This window comes from Raphanus sativus, chromosome 8, assembly GCF_000801105.2.
Source record: "Raphanus sativus cultivar WK10039 chromosome 8, ASM80110v3, whole genome shotgun sequence".
Taxonomy (NCBI): Eukaryota; Viridiplantae; Streptophyta; class Magnoliopsida; order Brassicales; family Brassicaceae; genus Raphanus; species Raphanus sativus.
In genome coordinates this window covers 3,226,268-3,244,111 of record NC_079518.1, presented here as the reverse complement: position 1 = coordinate 3,244,111, position 17,844 = coordinate 3,226,268, and the positions used below count along the sequence as shown (strand labels likewise).

At 37.8% G+C, this 17,844-nt stretch overlaps 4 protein-coding genes across 5 annotated transcripts; 2 read left to right on the top strand and 2 right to left on the bottom strand.

Moving 5' to 3' along the window:
* The first annotated feature begins 1,297 nt into the window (after positions 1 to 1,297).
* LOC108821746 (mitogen-activated protein kinase 8) lies at positions 1,298 to 4,817 on the top strand. 2 transcript variants are annotated; one of them, XM_018594738.2, is made up of 11 exons: positions 1,298 to 1,733; positions 2,331 to 2,730; positions 2,818 to 2,945; positions 3,020 to 3,079; positions 3,156 to 3,305; positions 3,387 to 3,542; positions 3,630 to 3,767; positions 3,855 to 3,928; positions 4,021 to 4,140; positions 4,225 to 4,423; positions 4,525 to 4,817. In XM_018594738.2, exons 1-11 carry the CDS (start codon positions 1,470 to 1,472, stop codon positions 4,600 to 4,602), a joined length of 1,767 nt encoding a protein of 588 aa, XP_018450240.1. In that variant the 5' UTR covers positions 1,298 to 1,469; the 3' UTR covers positions 4,603 to 4,817. The 2 variants fall into 2 exon arrangements, with proteins under 2 accessions (XP_018450240.1, XP_018450239.1); XM_018594737.2 differs by having other exon boundaries at positions 2,322 to 2,730.
* Positions 4,818 to 9,307: 4,490 nt separating this feature from the next.
* Positions 9,308 to 12,456, top strand: LOC108821747 (laccase-1). The gene is made up of 5 exons (XM_018594739.2): positions 9,308 to 9,460; positions 9,704 to 9,855; positions 9,967 to 10,211; positions 10,940 to 11,068; positions 11,165 to 12,456. The coding sequence occupies exons 1-5, from the start codon at positions 9,359 to 9,361 to the stop codon at positions 12,292 to 12,294; spliced, it is 1,758 nt and encodes a 585-aa protein (XP_018450241.1). The 5' UTR covers positions 9,308 to 9,358; the 3' UTR covers positions 12,295 to 12,456.
* Positions 12,457 to 12,462: 6 nt separating this feature from the next.
* On the bottom strand, positions 12,463 to 15,718 carry LOC108821748 (exonuclease 1). Its single transcript, XM_018594740.2, has 11 exons — positions 15,540 to 15,718; positions 15,341 to 15,377; positions 14,985 to 15,159; positions 14,751 to 14,829; positions 14,327 to 14,371; positions 14,100 to 14,249; positions 13,887 to 14,001; positions 13,683 to 13,783; positions 13,508 to 13,605; positions 13,335 to 13,427; positions 12,463 to 13,261 (listed from the first exon to the last, which is right to left on the bottom strand). The coding sequence occupies exons 1-11, from the start codon at positions 15,615 to 15,617 to the stop codon at positions 12,544 to 12,546; spliced, it is 1,689 nt and encodes a 562-aa protein (XP_018450242.2). The 5' UTR covers positions 15,618 to 15,718; the 3' UTR covers positions 12,463 to 12,543.
* Positions 15,719 to 16,080: 362 nt separating this feature from the next.
* Positions 16,081 to 17,588, bottom strand: LOC130498378 (receptor for activated C kinase 1A-like). The gene is made up of 2 exons (XM_056991703.1): positions 16,643 to 17,588; positions 16,081 to 16,359 (listed from the first exon to the last, which is right to left on the bottom strand). Exons 1-2 carry the CDS (start codon positions 17,525 to 17,527, stop codon positions 16,258 to 16,260), a joined length of 987 nt encoding a protein of 328 aa, XP_056847683.1. The 5' UTR covers positions 17,528 to 17,588; the 3' UTR covers positions 16,081 to 16,257.
* Positions 17,589 to 17,844: the final 256 nt, after the last annotated feature.

The following is a 17,844-nucleotide window of genomic DNA, read 5'->3' as shown; positions in this document are numbered from 1 at the left end:
AGGTGAACTCAAATTAGGTGCAGTGATTTCCTTAGAGAATTTTTAGTAATATTTCTCTCCAATAGCTTTTTTCTTTAGCTAAACCCTTTCACAAGACCAACAACACGTTATATATTCGAGATGATACTTTTACATGCAATATGCACTTTACATCTTACGGGTCTGTAGACTGTAGACAATAAAAGAAAGCTTGCCTAACCTGTGATTTAGTATATAATATAATCATTTTTTACTCTGGTCAAAATATTATTTTTATTTTTCGTTCTCTTTCTTTCTTTCATATACATGTTTCTAACGGTAAGTTAGTTAACAAGGAAGCTGATGCGTTTCTCTTTTGAGTTCGTTTCAAAAGCAACTTTCAGTCAATGCCCAAGACCGAAGGTAAAAAGGGAAACTAAAAAAAAAGTAAAATGAAAAAGAAAGAGATGGATGGATGGATGGACCAATAGTAAGGAGAGGGTTGTCCTTTTAAGCTCAAACAGCACTTTAACATTCATCAGTTTTTCACCTTACATTGCCACACCTAGAAACTTCAAAACTCTCTCAAAGGCTCAGACCTCAAAGCTTCTTTTAAATAATTAATCATGAGGTCAAAGAGGTGTCGAGCTCCACAAGAGAAGATCACTCTCAAGGTCACGAACCTAGAGGACGAAGGGAAAGATGTGTACGAGATTGGTGTTCATGTAAATCTTGAGAAACTAATGCTTGATTACTGCCAAAGGAGGAACTTAGATTACACCACTCTCAGCTTCATCTTTAACGGCACTTTCATCAGGCCAAGCCAGACTCCTGCTCAGCTCATGATGGAAAATGACGACATCATCGACACGGTCATGGATCAAGACGCCGCTTGATCTCCTCGGATCAAGCGTTTCATAATTAGAGTATTTTAATTTGAATTTCATCATTAGAGTATTTTATTTTGTCATGTTGCATTTGATGGTTTGAATATGTCCACTTGTTTTAATCGATAAAATTATTTTAGTTGTGAAAACAAAAATATAATTATTTAATTCAAGTAAAAAATATTTTAGATGCGAAAAACAAAAATATAATTATTTAGTCGAAGTAAAATTATTTCCTTAATTCCTGACAAAACAAAAGAAAACATGGATAACATACTTCTTGTATGCCCCACAACAAAAAAGCCCATAGACACAATAAATGCATGCCCACACGGCCACATCACAAAGTTTACTATGGTAACCTAAATCCGGTTAGGACAAACCGGTTTATATTCAAACCGGCTGTCGAAATACTTTTACGTTTTAAATGTGAACATGTAATTGTTCCCTCTCTCACACTTCTCTCTCCAATCAATTAGGGAAGAAGATGGGTCTCCCCACACACACATCGAAGGAGAGAATCGAGAGAGGAGGCGAGAAAGACGCTGACTTGACGAGAATTGTTTGGCTGAGAGGAGATTCGGAGACCCAATTTCGTAAATTACTAATCTTTTTATCATTTAGATGGGTGTTGGTGGAAATCTCGTTGACGGTGTTCGTCGTTGGCTTTTTCATCGTCCTTCTTCTTCTTCTTCTTCTTCTTCTTCTTCTTCTTCTTCCTCCAATAATAATAATAATCACCAACACATAAAGTCTGATACTTTTTCTAATCCCGATCAATCTGGAGATTCTAATGAGCTTATCCTTACTGAAGATCTCGATTTCTCTGGGCTAAAGCTTATCAAGGTTCCTACACGTAATCACTTACCCATGGATCCTCAAAAGAAGGTTCCTTTCTTCTCCTTCTCTTCCTTTTTTTTTCTATTTTTGTTCCGTGGTGATTGAGTGTTTGGTTGGGAATGTGATTTGATCTCATCTCATTCAGTTACGTGTTTGTTTTTGTACTCCATAATGTTCTGTCTGAGTTTGGTTGGGGTTTTTTGTGTTCCATTTGATTGGTTATTACATCGTTCTTTCTATTTTTGTTTTGTGATGATTGATTGTTTGGTTGAGAATGTAGATATGATTTGATCTGATTACACTTAACTAAGATGTGAGTGGCGTGTTGTGTTTTGTTGTGTGGTTTTGTTCTTTTAAATGTCTTATGCTCTTGTCTTTACTAAATAAATTGATGCAATGTGATTTTTTTTGTGTTCCATTTGGTTGGTCACATCACATTGTTCTTTCTATTTTTTTTGTTTTGTGATGATTGAGTGTTTGATTGGGAATGTACTGATGATTTGATCTGATAAAAAATTCAATTAAGATGTGAGTGGCGTGTGGTATTGTTCTCTTAATGTTACGTGCGCCACAAAAGGATACAATGTTTGATCATCGTGTTGTTTTGATCCATATCATGAGTTTCAAGTTCATTAGGGTGTGCAGGAGACTGAGTTCTTCACGGAGTACGGAGAAGCAAACAGGTACGAGGTTCAAGAAGTCGTTGGCAAAGGAAGCTACGGTGTTGTGGCTTCTGCTCTAGACACCCACACCCGCGAAAGAGTCGCCATCAAGAAGATAAACGATGTCTTTGACCACGTCTCCGACGCCACCAGGATTCTCAGAGAGATCAAGTTGCTCCGCTTGCTTCGTCATCCTGATGTAGTGGAGATCAAGCACATCATGCTACCTCCTTCCCGCAGAGAGTTCCGGGATATTTACGTTGTCTTTGAGCTGATGGAGTCTGATCTCCATCAGGTGATCAAGGCTAACGATGATTTGACTCCTGAGCATTATCAGTTTTTCTTGTACCAGCTTCTCCGTGGTCTGAAGTATGTTCACGCAGGTTGAGTTTCTTGGTTTTTACAACATTGTGTTCGGTCTCTTTGGATTCTCATTGAGGTAACTTAAAAAGTGTTTTGTTTTTTTGCAGCTAATGTGTTTCATAGGGATTTGAAACCAAAGAACATTCTTGCTAACGCTGATTGCAAACTCAAGATATGTGATTTTGGACTCGCTCGTGTTTCTTTTAACGACGCACCAACCGCTATATTTTGGACTGTGAGTCAGTCACATCTAATGCAACAAAGCTGCCTCATCAGATTCTCTCTTAACTCCTTCAGTGTGTTCTGTAGGATTATGTAGCTACTCGGTGGTATCGTGCCCCTGAACTCTGTGGATCGTTTTTCTCCAAAGTATGATTCTTTTTTTTTTCCACTGAACTCAGCTGCTAACCTCTACCTAAGTTAACTTTATGATGTCATGTTTCAGTATACACCTGCGATTGATATATGGAGTGTGGGTTGCATTTTTGCTGAAATGCTATTGGGTAAGCCTTTGTTCCCCGGGAAAAACGTGGTCCACCAATTGGATCTTATGACTGACTTTCTCGGCACGCCACCGCCTGAGTCCATATCAAAAGTTAGTTAACACTCAACTAGTTGAATTATAAAGCTCTTTGAGAGTCAGTAATGAGATTTTGCAATCTTGATAATTTGACAGATTAGAAATGAAAAGGCGAGGAGATACCTTAGCAGCATGAGGAAAAAACAGCCAGTTCCTTTCTCTCATAAGTTCCCTAAAGCTGATCCTTTGGCTCTCAGGCTTCTTGAACGCCTTCTTGCGTTTGATCCTAAAGATCGTGCATCAGCTGAAGATGTAAGTGTGGAGGTTTTTCTCTTAACACAAGACTGAGAAACTCTGATGGTTCATTGTTCTGATTTGTTTGTTTTTTGGTATCTACAGGCACTCTCTGATCCATACTTCAGTGGTCTGTCGAACTCAGAGCGTGAACCATCAACGCAGCCAATCTCAAAGCTTGAGTTTGATTTTGAGAGAAAGAAGTTAAACAAAGATGATGTCAGAGAATTGATTTACAGAGAGGTAAAAACACAAATAGCATTCTTTCTAACACATCTTATGTTTATCTGCTCTTTAACAATCACTTTTCTTTGGTGAAAAACACATTAGATATTGGAATATCATCCTCAGATGTTGGAGGAATACAAGCGTGGTGGTGATCAGCTTAGCTTCATGTACCCTAGGTTAGCTAATTTAACAGCTCATAAACTATATAAATCCTGAAACAAACAAAAAAAGTTATGTAATGGATGATGATCTTTGGTTGTTTACGCAGTGGGGTTGATCGATTCAAGAGGCAGTTTGCTTATCTTGAAGAGAATCAAGGTAAACCAGGGGCGGGAGCAGGAGGAGGAAGAAGTACTGCACTTCATAGACATCATGCTTCGTTACCAAGGTAATGTCTTTTCACAGAATCTCTAGCTTTGCTCTCTCTCTCTCTCTTTCTCTGAAAAGCTTCTTTGTGATTGTGGTGTTGCAGAGAGAGAGTTCCTGGTCCGAATGGTGAAGCTTCAGAAGGAAGCAGTGATGTTGAGAGAAGAGCAGCAGCTGCTGTGGCTTCGACCTTGGAGTCTGAGGAAGCAGAGAGTGGAGGAGGTTACAGTGCTCGTAGCCTCATGAAGAGTGCCAGCATCAGCGGTTCTAAATGCATCAATGTCCAGTCTAAAACCGACACAAAGGTTAGTTAGTTAGTTAGTTAAGTAAAGAAAGATTGATAAAACAAAAACAGAGGATCTTAAAAAGAACATGAAGTTGGAGTTTACTTACTGTTGTTTTGCAGGACACCATAGCTGAGGAAGGAGATGATGAAACAGTTGCAGAGCTTACTGATAGAGTTGCTTCTCTTCATAATTCTTAAAATAAATTTAGTTTTTTTCGATTTTGGCGAAAATTTATGGTGAGAAAATTGGTTTTTCTCCATATTTTCTGCTCCCTTCTTCCACAACTATCTTCGTGGTTGGGGTTTGATTTGTTGTATTTAAAAGTTTGGGGTAAGAATGAGAACTTTGAACAAGAACATCGATCTCCATGTAATTTTTGTTTTATCCTTTTTATACAAACTGGTTTTACCGATTCTAGCGTGTACTTCAGTGCCATTTTGTGTGGTCGTATCTAACCGGTTGAGGTGAAACCGGAATATTGGGTTCTATATAATAAACCGGAGGATAATACTGGCCTTTTTGAAAATTAAATAATAAAAAATTAGCAGACATAATGCTGTGTTAGTTGGCTTTCTAGTGACGAAGACTAAGCTAAAGGATCTATTGTTTATTAGTAGTCAAAATCTAAATTGTATTATTATACTTTTTGTCTAATATGATAACCATTATCGAATGATAAAATTATTGGTCTAATCTCATAACGACAAAAACAGAATTATTTGATTAGATCATTGGTCTGAAATAATGTTAAAAGAGTAAAGTGAGTTAAAGCACTTTGCTCCCTACTATTTCACCCAAAAGAATTAGAAAAAAGAGTAAGAGAAAAATATATTTTCGGAAACTGTTAGAACTTTTATCAGATTCAGAGCTTTTCTTTTTTTTTTTTTTGTCAACTTGGGTCACTTTGGACCTTTAATCCTCAAACTGAGGTAAGGAGGGATCGAACCCCTCACGCCAGGGCCCGAAGGCAGAGCTCAGTAACCACTTGGCTACGAACGACCCGGCAGATTCAGAGCTTTTCTAATATGCCTTTTTACCAATAGTCTAACTTTTCTAAAAATATTAATAATATTTAAAAAATCAAATGAATTTATTAAGCAGTGGAACTGTTCTTAGGAGCTTGTCCACCAACCCCGAAGTCGAGCCTCATTATGCAAAAGCGAATAGAATTTTCCAGGCTCAAGTCCATAATCAGGAGCGACAATAAGTTATGTATGGGAGGGGCAGGTGCCCACATGAATTTTAAAATTTAGGTATTTATGTACTAATTTTCAATACTACCTCTGTTAATAATCCAATTTTATAAATGTATTCAACACTGTTTTATATATATGTTATGGAAAATATTTCTAGATCCATCCATAATACATAAAACGCCAAATTAGTTAAGCAATTAGGCTACAATTGATTTTTGTAATTTATTATAAATACTAATTAAATTTGTAAACGTTTAAAAGTAAAAATGTATAACTTTATACTTTAGGTTATGATAATCACGCCGCCACATTCCGGAATTTGACTTCAAATTTTGACTACCAGGAAAATAATGGGTTTCTTCATCATATCGTAATGGAAAGCTATCACAAAACTCTTCACTTATACTAGTGGAATTTTAATAAACGTTTTCAAAATGGTAAATTCCATAAAACGTTTTCTATTAGGAAGATTTTGTAGAGTATTTAAAAAATAAAATGAAAACTGAAAATGAAAAAGTAGGAGAAATGTTGAGAAAGGTTTTTTAATTATCATTTGGCATTTAATAAATTACTTTTGATACAAATCCTTTTTAGCAAAAAACACTTTTTATTACAACAATTAATATCCAATTATTTACTTATGCTATATACTAAAATAATGAAAACTTATTGTTGAGAAATTTAAAATGAGAATGGATGATTCTGCTCTAATTAAGCGTTCTAAACACCACAACTTCATTTGAAGATTTTTATATATTACTCAACTTTGGAGTTCAAAACACTTTTCTTTTGCGCTCACCAGTGTCATATATATATACACACACTCATGTGATATATGGTTGCATGGCATCTGCGTCGAAGTTAGTAAAAGTTGTCTTCTGTAATGAAATGAAAAGGAGACTTGCAATTTTAGTATATATGTTATATAAGTACTATGTGTTCATGTGTTTTGCATTGAGCTTAGTAAATTTTTGCAATATAGTCCTATCTGATTTCTTCTATCATATGGCTCACAGTCACACCAACCCATTGATCTATCACTTTATCGACCAAATAAAGTCTCAATAATTTTCTTTTAAAAAGACTTCGAAAAGTATCTCGTCAAATACAATGTGAACTTAATTTTCCATAGGAAACTCCCACAAAATATTAAGATTTTTTTGAGTATTATGCAAATGAAAATACATAAAGAACGTTGTGGTAAAATCCAATGCACCACAAAACAACTTCCATAAATTTTTCAAATAACAAATTGGCTTTCAGATATATATAGTTAAGAACTTAAGAAATACACTAGTTTTTGAAATATATGGCTGCTCTCTTTACTAGCTTCGTTCTTGGACACGCATTTTACATATGTGAGTTTAATTCTACCCCCACCACAAGTCCTGAATTGATATCCACTAAAGTAGACAACTTTTACGTACCCATATTATTACATGTGCTTTTCTTTTTCAGAAGGGTCAAATACCAAGATGTTCCACTTGTGAAGTTGTGATATTATATGTAAAATCGCATGAGTACTTTGTTTTTTCCTAACGAGATTGTTTGTCATCGTTCACGAGCTAACAAATGACGTTATTATTTGTCTAAAATAAATGTAGTATCAAGCGGTCATTAATGGCTAACCAGTATGGAATACAAGTGAAATGATCATTTTTTCTTTCTAGACTCTCGCCATCAATCGGTAGAAATGGTTTTATAGCCAGACCCGGTAAATTTCAATAGGAAACACAAACGAGGATATGTGAAATCTTATAAAAAAAATGAAGTGACTATCGTCAATCCGTTTAGAAAAATTAGGATATTAACACAATTATGTTGACTTATAGTCAATTTAACGGAATAAAATATTGAATTCAAGTTGGTGCTTTTTTTTTGATCAAATCAAGTTGGTGTTATTATATAATTACTTTTTGGTTTAGATTTGTTAGTGCTATACGTTTTTGTTACATCAACTTGCTAGTGATACATTTAAGAAAAATACTTAGGTTCACCCCTGAGGTGAACTTATGAATTCACCGCTTTCCTTATTTCAATCATATTGCCATAAATATTAATGTCACATAAATAAATAAATTATAAATTACAAAAGAATAAACTTTAAATCATAAATCATAAATTATAAATTCGAACCCTAAACCCAAATCTTAGATCTTAAATTTTAAACCAAACCCTAAACCCTAAACCCAAACCTATACCTTAAACCCAAACTATATACGATAAATCTTAAATCTAAATTTAAATTCTAGATCTAAACTCAAACCATAAACCCTAAATCCAAACTATAAACTCTAAACCCAAACCCTAAACCCAAACTCTAAACCCTAAATCCTAAACCTTAAACCCAAACTGTAAACTATAAACCCAAAATTTTCAAATACCTTTGGGTTAATGATCATCAAATGTATTTTCAAATACATTTTAGGGTATAGAATTCGGGTTTATGGTTTACAGTTTGGGTTGAAGGTTTAGGATTTAGGGTTTAGAGTTTGGGTTTAGGGTTTAGAGTTTGGAGTTTGGGTTTAGAGTTTATGGTTTGAGTTTAAGGTCTAGGATTTAAATTTAGATTTAGGATTTAGGGTATATAGTTTGGGTTTAGGGTATAGGTTTGGTTTTAGGGTTTAGGGTTTAAAATTAAGATCTAAGATTTGGTTTTAGGGTTCGAATTTAGAGTTTATGATTTAAAGTTTATTTCATTTGGAATTTATAATTTATTTATTTATGTGACATTAATATTTATGGTAATATGATTGAAATAAGGAAAGAAGTGAATTCATAAGTTCACTTCAGGGGTGAACCTAAGTATTGTTCTACATTTAATTATAAGACTCACATCTTAAACTATCAAACAGAGACTCAACGTGACAAAAGCTACGAGGAATGACTGGCTTAAATAAATGAGCAAGTTGAACGAGAAGGTTAGATTCAAATTGAGGGAAGTTTGGTGAACAAGAGAATGATTGGGTGCTTTACCAAAAAAAAACAGGTGTCTGAGATATGATGAGACTGGTCGAGAATAGAGACAAACCGTTACAGAAAGCAACCAATCTGAACACAAGATGAAGTTAGCTTTGATCAAATCAGTATGGTTAATTGGTGATGTCTAGTCTATAGGAAGTCACATAACTTATGGATCGTTGGAGAAAATAAATAAATCCTATGTAGTAGAAATCTAAAATATAATTCCAATGCAGTTAGTTATTTTATACCAGAATATTATAATATTTTAATAGCACTAAATCATTTGGAAATGGCTAGTTTATAGTTTCTTTTTTTTTTTGCTAAAATTTGGGCTAGTTTATAGTTTACATAATCTTATGAATAAATCCTGTAAATGAGATATTTGGAATCTCCGAAACATATTACAAGTGGTTAACTTTCTCGTACTTACGAAAATCCTTTAACAAAAAAAATCTTTCTCGTACGTGGCACTCTCACCTACCGATCCAATAATGTAAGAAAACTCACCCGTAACTATTGAAAATACATATACTTGAAATTATTTTTCTCCTTTATCTTTTTCATGCATGGTATTTTATTGGGCAGAGAAAATCATCTTATTGGGGTTTCTCAAAACTTTTGAAAATATCGGTACTTTAACAGATTTGTCATAAAAAAATCATTTAAACTAGAAAGGAAACCAGGTGTGATCCTATATAAAGGAATATCCACATTAACATCTTAATCAAGAATCATAGCTAAGTGAAGCTAAGAAAAAAACAAAGAAGAACAGACTTATTTCTATATAAAGAAAATGAAGACTTTCGGGTTTCTAATGATTTCGACCTTTCTGGTTCTTTTTGCAACTCTTCTCCCTTATTGTTCGGCTTCAACCACCCGTCGATTTCACTTTAATGTAAGCAAATTATAAGGAGAATCAGTTTCATTTTATTTACTAGTATAACTGTATTTTTGGATGGCGATCATATTAAAAATTCCAAAAAACTATAAACAATATGTATGTAATCTTAGAGTGATTTTTAAGTTGAGTAAACGACACTTGGTGACATATATAAGAGTCCTGTGATATATGATATATAGTTTATCGTAATCGTAACATTTACATTATTATATAATTTTGGTTCTTGGGGGTTCGTAGGTTGAATGGAAGAAGGTAACTCGATTATGCCACACTAAACAACTTTTAACGGTGAACGGACAATACCCTGGGCCGGCGGTGGTGGTTCACGAAGGTGACACCGTAGAAATCAAAGTGACTAACCGGATTGCTCACAATACAACTATTCATTGGTAAATAATAAATATCATGCATGCATGATTTAACCGCGTTAAACATTATGCTAACTTACTTAATGTGAGTTTATTAATTACCTTGGTTTTGTTTGTGGGGTTTGTGAGTAGGCATGGGTTAAGGCAATACCGGAGCGGTTGGGCAGATGGACCGGCTTACATTACGCAGTGTCCAATAAGATCGAAACAATCATATACATATAGGTTCAAAGTGGAAGACCAAAGAGGCACACTCCTTTGGCATGCTCATCACTCATGGCAACGCGCCTCCGTCTACGGTGCCTTCATCATCTATCCGCGTCAACCTTACCCATTCTCCGGCAGCCACATCCAATCCGAAATTCCCATTATTCTCGGTACGATATATAACTATTTGTTTGTTTTCTTATCGCTCAAATCTATAATTTTGTCAAAATTTGAAACAAAGAAAGACCAAACCGCGTATGTGAACAGAAGAAACAGGGTATTTGGTCATGTATTAATTTTCGTTACATGAATTTTTCTTCCTATGAATATAAACGAAACTAAAATCATGTAAGCTTATCACCTTTAACTTTAGGAAACGGGATCATACATATAAAATTTACGTAAAGTTATGAATAAGTAGATGCTCAACTAATGGATAATTATGGATTGAGTTGTGAAATGTAAAGGTGGGAATTTCGGTTCGATTTTAGGTTTGGTTTGAGTTTGGTTCGGTTAATTATTTTGTTAAAAAATGGAATTCACATGGAATTATAGTCTAGTTTAGTTTGTGTTCTGTTCAGGTTATTTTAGCTTGGTTCAAGTTTACATCCGTTAACACCAATTTACAAAACATATAAAACAAAAATCAATATAATTTTTAAAAAGTAAAAGGAAATTTATGAAAAAAATATTAAGAAGAAAAACTTGGATTTGATTAAAAATTGACAATCTAAGCACATTTTTTTTTTTTTTTTGCTCTGTTCGGTTTTAAACAAAACCAAACAAATCATTCGGGTAGTTAAAAACATTAACCAAATGGTTTCGATATGTATTGTAATTTTGGTTTGGGTGGTTTGAGTTCGAGTTAACTCAGTTTGGTTTGGTTTTTGCCGACCAGGTGAATGGTGGAATGATGACGTAGACAAGGTAGAAAAGGAGATGTTGAAAACAGGAGCTGGCGCTAAGGTTTCCGACGCTTACACACTTAACGGCCTTCCCGGTCCACTCTACCCTTGCTCTACCAAAGGTCCCAGTCTTATCCTTTGAACAGACGGTTTAATTCCAAATCCAAACCCGGTTTGAATCTCTAATAACCGTAAACAATTTTTAAAATCCTGTTCAGACACTTTCACGGCGAACGTGGACGCGGGAAAAACATACATACTCCGCATAATCAACGCTGCTCTAAACAACGAGCTCTTCTTCGCTATATCGAACCACACACTAACCGTAGTCGAAGTCGACGCGGTTTACACCAAACCGGTTCACACAAAAGCAATCATGATCGCTCCTGGTCAAACCACCACCCTCCTCCTCCGCACCAACAACCATCTCTCCGACGGCGGAGAGTTCCTCATCGCCGCAACTCCTTACGTCACATCCGTCTTCCCCTTCAACAACTCCACCACCGTCGGCTTCCTCCGCTACAACACCAACGACAAAACCAAACCGGCAAACCATCTCAACAACCGACGCCGGTTAACCAAAACGACGCTGTCTACTCGCGCGGTGCTCCCTGACATGCTTGACACGAAGTTCGCGACGAGATTCTCCGACAGCATCAAGAGCCTCGGGTCGGATAAGTACCCCTGCAAAGTCCCGACCGCGATCGACAAGCGCGTGGTCACCACGATCAGCCTCAACCTCCAAAACTGCCCTGAGAATCAAACTTGTTCCGGATACGACGGGAAGAGATTCTTCGCGTCGATGAACAACGTCTCGTTCATCAGACCCCCCATCTCAATCCTAGAGAGCTACTACAGGAAACAGAGCAGAGGTGTGTTCACGCTCGACTTCCCGGAGAAACCGCCGAGCAGATTCGACTTCACGGGAGTCAACCCCGTGTCGGAGAACATGAACACCGAGTTCGGGACCAAGCTCTTCGAGGTGGACTTCGGAGCGAGGCTGGAGATCGTGTTCCAAGGGACGAGTTTCTTGAACGTCGAGAACCATCCGCTGCACGTGCACGGACACAACTTCTTCGTGGTCGGGAGAGGGTTCGGGAACTTCGACGAAGAGAAGGATCCGGTTAGGTACAACTTGGTGGATCCGCCGGAGAGGAACACGATCGCCGTGCCGACGGGAGGGTGGGCGGCGATCAGGATAAACGCGGATAATCCGGGAGTTTGGTTTATTCACTGTCATCTCGAGCAGCATACCTCTTGGGGGTTGGCTATGGGCTTTATCGTTAAAGATGGGCCTCTTCCTTCGCAGACTCTGCTTCGTCCTCCTCGTGATCTTCCCAAGTGTTGAAGAGTGTTCGGCAAGGTAGGTCGTTTTTTAGATACAAATAAATGGTTGTGTTTTTCGCTCAAAGGCTTTTGAGTGTTCAGCAAGTTAGGTTTGTTGTTTAGGGTTTTGCTTTATGTATTTGAGTGTTTAGATATAAATAAATGGTTGTTATTTTCTTTCAATTGCTATTGAACTATGTAAGTAAGTAAAAAAATTCATACATATTTTGAAGAGATGACAAACAAATATTAAAGAACAAGATAAATAAGATTACAATGGATGAAAGAAATCTAATATACTGCTTTTCTTGTTGATCTTATTAGCCTTCTTGTCATAGCTTGTTTTCACTTTGAAACTCTCAGCTCTAGGTTTTGCTCCACGCACTCTCTTTGTAGTCATGTTGGCATGACCTTGAATTTCAACTACATCTTTTGAATCCACAGATCTTTTCTTCTCTATGTTCTCCTCAGAGTCTTGTTTGATTACAGAGTCGTCAAGCTTGGACAAATCGATTGTAACCTCCTTTCGAGATGTAACATCCATTGCTTCACCATTGGTCTCAAAAGAAACCTTGAGTTCTTGCAAATCATACTCTTCCATTTTGATTTCATCGGTTTTTCTTCTGATCTTGAATGGATTGTTATCCGGAGCCGGCGAGGGATTGCTGGTCCGAATAACCATATGATCCTTGTCAGGCTGCGGCAACATCAGTTTGTGTAGATCTAAATCTTGTTTGAAGTACTTTGGAGCCTCCAGAACAGTTTCTGGACCGATCTCAGCTTCACCTGCACTTCTTTTGAGATTTATTCTTTCCTCACTTTCGGACAAAGGCAATAACAAAAAGGAGCTTCCCTTTTCCTGTTCCTTGAATGATGGGACAGGCTTCTTCGGTTGTCTCTCGGAAACCGAGAAGCGGTTAAAAGCCTCCATGGTTATGGGATCAACATTCCCTTCAGCAATTGCAGCAGCAACAGATGGTGAGAGATCTCTGTTAAGTGTAACGTGTCAAGGTGAACACAATTGGTAAAATAGATGAACATAATGTTTAGGAAAAAGGATACGGTCCCAGGAACTCAAGCTCTTCAACTGATAAATTCACGAGGTTCTGTGAGAGGGGTTTCAAGTGCTTGAGCTTCTTAGCATGAAAGTCATAACTGCAACATATTTAATCAAAGGAGAATAATAATGTAAGAACGATAAAAGAATGGTTCATTAGTAAGATTTGACTACTTACACACGAGCATACTGAAAAACTGAAACTGCTTCCATCAGAGAGTTGGAGTAATCATCAGGAACTAGTTTGCCCTTTTTCGTCTTGAGAACTGACAAAACCTACATCATCCTCACATTTTAATGTCTTACGCTTTCTTTGCTTTAAGGACTAATGAACACATCAAGTAAATGCTTACACGTTCAACACTCTGGTATTTGGAGATGAATCCATGAGCCCTCGAGATGCCAACACCAGGAACAGAGGGCAGAAAATCACATCCAGCTAGTACGCACATTGCTGGAATAGAAAAAAAAAAGCCAAAACCAAAGACAATGTGTAAATGCAATGTTCGGAGAGATAAGTCAGATCAAAGGTCCAAAATGTAGATAATAATACCAACCAGTGAATAGCTCTTGATCAAAATTCTGGAAAGAAGGCTTCTGATCAACGGCTTGAAAAACAGTATCTAGAATCAGTTCCTCCCCTTTACCGTACCGATCCATCTTAAAGATAACCTTTTTTACCATACATATGTTGAGCAAAACATATCACACAATGATCTTGAAACACTTCAACTTCGTTTAATTGTATGTTGGAAAAAAAAAAATCTTACAGCTTTGCAGCCATAGGCAAGTAAGTCACTGTCCTCGGTAATAACAGCAGCAATCCCGCCTTGTTCCAGTTCGAGGCTGGATAGGTATGCTAGCTGAGCATCAGCCTCATACGGAGCTACGATAAATTCCACGTTTTCTGATTTCAGAACCTGAAAATATGTTAGGGCCCTAGAAAAGATTCATATTTAATTAAAAAGTATACTCGGTTGATAAAAAAAACTTATACCTGAATCAATTGATGAGCCATGGATGATGTTACACTAACAGCTCTCTGCATGTATTATAATAGGGATTAGCTCACACAATATCCTAATCTCTACAAAAATCTACAAAAAGATATAAACACAGAAAGAATGCCAAACTAGACCTGAGATTCAAGAGGATAGTTCTATGTTCGAAGAATGTAATGACACTGGTTCAAGTTTTAGAGTCTAGAGTCTAGACACAAAAAACTATGCGATGATAAAATGTATTCCTAGTAAAGAAGATAAATCCTGGAGCTTTCAGAAGCTAATTAGAAGAGTGAAAGAAACTCTAAAGCCATTGGAGTGAGAAAAAAGCTCGATCGCTGCTAAATAAGCAGTGATGGTTACTCCAAAGGCGAACAGTTACATAGATCTTAAACGATTGAAATGAGCAGAACGACGAACCTGGAAAAACTCAACAGCTGCTCCAACATTCCCTTCTTTAAGCTTCGCCATTGCAGCATCAAAGTTTGCCTTTCGCTTCCTGATAATAAAAAACAGAAGATGAATGAAAAAAATAGACTTTAGGAGCTAGAGAAGATGTGATAAAACAAGAGAGAGAGAGAGAGAGAGAGAGAGAGAGAGAGAGAGAGAGAGAGAGAGAGAGAGAGAGAGAGAGAGAGAGAGAGAGAGAGTTGCCTTTGGCGTTCGTCGCCAGTGGCAGCCTTGCAGGGCATACGACCACCATCAAGAACAACGACTGGGGTAATCTCATAGTGTTGAAGGAGATTGATTCTGTCCATGAAGTAATCAATGTATCTCAGCTTTTTCTTCCCATCAGTGTCTAAACACAGCTCCATACTGCATGAGTACGCTGTGAAACAAAAAGTTCAACATCAAGTCATGAAACAAAAATGTGATGATTGATTTCATCTTTCATTCTTCAGCTCAGAATCTAATTCGAAAACAAGGTTTCTTGGCTTTGATTGCAATTAAACGGTTTAGTAACAACAAATGAATTGTTTTCTTCAAAATTAAGAGCGCATGAAGCTTACCTCCTTTGTGTAGCCATGAATACGCATCGATTCCCACCTGGAAAATACGAAATTGTGTAAGCTCATTACTTCAAAAGACTTGATTTTTTTTATGGAGATTTACCCAGAAATGTTTTTTTTTTTTTGAAAAAGATTTACCCAGAAATGTTTTAAAAGAACAAAAGCATAAAGTAAAGAGAATGGGATAAGTTGGTGTTACTCGTGTTCCTGCGTATTTCTGGATGTGAATGGGAAGAATGTAAGGTTTCATGAATCTGAGAAGATCCTTTATCCCCATTTTCTCCTGCTTTTAGCTCTCTTATCTTCTTGCTCTGCCTCTCTCTTTTATTAGGGTTCTTTTGGTTTTGTCCTAAATGTTTTTTCTTTTGTCGTCTCGCTTCCGAGAGAGTTGAGTGTATAAAAAAAGTTATTAATAGAAAAAAAAAAAGTAAATTATAAAGTTTTTTAAGGGCGCGAAAAAGACATGGCGGGAGTTAATTAAACAGAACAGACTCCACGTCAGCATTATAAGCAGCGCCTGTTCAGCTGTATCAATGGCGTTCTAATTGGTTGAAGGGAAACTATCTTGCGTACTGCCCACACAGTGTTCATGTCAATTTGCTAGGGAGGATACGAGTCATAAGAGTAACATTTTCATCAGTTTCTTGTAGGCTTCTTAAAGAGAAGAAGATTGTCTTACCTCAATACAAATGTGATAAATCTATTCGACCATTTCGTTAGCTTATCAAAGAAAAATCAAATGGCTCGAAATTGGATTTAATCAAAACCATCACAAACATATAAAAGATCCAAACCTAGAGTTGTTTGACATAAAACAAAAACATCCTTGCAAAATCTCGGGGGTATTAGAGTTTGCTGAAAAAACAAGTGATACATAAAAAGATCCAAACAGAGAAGAGCAAAGCGATTGGATATAACTAGTAGCGGCCAATACCCCAAACTCGGATAACTCCATCGGTATAACCACTGAACAACGTGCTTCCATCCGCACTCCAGTTCAGGCTGGTGCAGTAAATTACCTATCCACGCCAACAAACAAAACCATTTCAATGTAAACTCATGTATAGACACTTGGGAAACCATTTAAACACTGACCTAAGCAATCTAGTTATAAATTCCAACAAGACAGAATCTTTATATCAATCCACTAAAACAATATCAATGAACTTTGACATTTGCTATTAACAGATGCTATACAAGTGTAAATGCTATCATCAAGCAACAGTATTACTTGAATCATCAGGTATTATCGACCTATACAAAAGTAACATATAACCAAACCATAAAGAAGTATGTCTGTACCTTCCTTTTGTTGCCAGCAGTACCACTTCCATCAGACTTCTCAGCCTCAGCCTTCAAATCAACCTTCAAGTCCTCAACAACGCTCTTGCTCTCAAGATCCCAAATCTTAATACCCTGCTCAGTCGCAGCACAGAGCCAGTACCTATTAGGGCTAAAGCAGAGCGCGTGGATCACAGAGTTGGCTTCAAGAGAGTAAAGCTTCTTCCCCTCAGCCAAATCCCACAGCAACACCACACCGTCTTTCCCTCCACTCGCGCACAGAGAACCATCAGGCGAAACAGCAACAGTGTTCACATACCCACCGTGACCCGCAAGAGTCGACCTGAGCTTACAGTTCGCCAAGTTCCAAACTTTCACGGTCTTGTCCCACGACGCCGACACAATCGTCGGCTGGAGAGTGTTGGGGCTGAACCTAACGCAGCTCACCCAGTCACCGTGCCCCTCACCTCCTCCTTCCGCGATGGTGTACTTACACTCGCCGAGAGTGTTCCAGAGCTTGATCGTACGGTCGCGAGAGGCAGACACGATCTGACGGTTGTCGAGCGAGAACGCGACGGAGAGAACGTCCTTGGTGTGTCCGACGAACCGGCGAGTCGAGACTCCGGCGGCGAGGTCCCAGAGACGGAGCTCGCCGTCCCAGCTTCCGGAGAGAGCGAACTGGCCGTCGGAGGAGAGGACGACGTCCTCGACGAAGTGCGAGTGGCCGGTGAGGCGCCTCTGGGCGACGCCGTAGGACTTGTCGTCTTTGGTGAGTTTCCAGAGGATGATGGATTTGTCGCGGGACGAGGAGACGATGATGTCTGAGTTGTCGATCGGGGTGGCGATCGCGGTGACCATGTCGGTGTGAGCGCGCATGGTGCCTTTCAAAACGAGTCCTTCCGCCATTGTTGGTGTCTGGGAACTAGGGTTTTTCGAGGGAGGCGGAAATGCGAAGGAGAAAACGTGACGATAGAGGTGGCGGCAATTTATATTAGAGACAACAAAAATGGATTAGGGTTGGTTTCTACACTTGGGCCTAATGGGTCTCTGAACGTCTCTGTGTCTCAGTCCATGTTTACTGGCATTTGAGTATGTGAATACGTAGGCCTGCGTTTCTTCGGTTATAGTTCAGGCGGTTAGTTCAGAATTTGGTTAGTCTGGATCGGTCGAAATTTGACCAATAGACCGAAAAAGTTCGATTAGTTTGATTTGGTTTTAAATCA

Bases quoted from the DNA above. Each gene is read 5' to 3' on its own strand.
- LOC108821746 (XM_018594737.2), top strand. From the start codon at position 1,470: ATGGGTGTTGGTGGAAATCTCGTTGACGGTGTTCGTCGTTGGCTTTTT. The intron at 2,731-2,817 runs GTTGAGTTTCTT...GTTTTTTTGCAG, and splicing joins TCTGAAGTATGTTCACGCAG to CTAATGTGTTTCATAGGGAT. The intron at 4,141-4,224 runs GTAATGTCTTTT...GTGGTGTTGCAG, and splicing joins CATCATGCTTCGTTACCAAG to AGAGAGAGTTCCTGGTCCGA.
- LOC108821747 (XM_018594739.2), top strand. From the start codon at position 9,359: ATGAAGACTTTCGGGTTTCTAATGATTTCGACCTTTCTGGTTCTTTTT. The intron at 9,461-9,703 runs GTAAGCAAATTA...GGGGGTTCGTAG, and splicing joins CCCGTCGATTTCACTTTAAT to GTTGAATGGAAGAAGGTAAC. The intron at 9,856-9,966 runs GTAAATAATAAA...GTTTGTGAGTAG, and splicing joins CACAATACAACTATTCATTG to GCATGGGTTAAGGCAATACC.
- LOC108821748 (XM_018594740.2), bottom strand. From the start codon at position 15,617: ATGGGGATAAAGGATCTTCTCAGATTCATGAAACCTTACATTCTTCCC. The intron at 14,830-14,984 runs GCAACTCTCTCT...TTTTATTATCAG, and splicing joins ACTGGCGACGAACGCCAAAG to GAAGCGAAAGGCAAACTTTG. The intron at 14,250-14,326 runs GTATAAGTTTTT...ACATATTTTCAG, and splicing joins TGGCTCATCAATTGATTCAG to GTTCTGAAATCAGAAAACGT.
- LOC130498378 (XM_056991703.1), bottom strand. From the start codon at position 17,527: ATGGCGGAAGGACTCGTTTTGAAAGGCACCATGCGCGCTCACACCGAC. The intron at 16,360-16,642 runs GTACAGACATAC...TGGCGTGGATAG, and splicing joins CTGCTGGCAACAAAAGGAAG to GTAATTTACTGCACCAGCCT.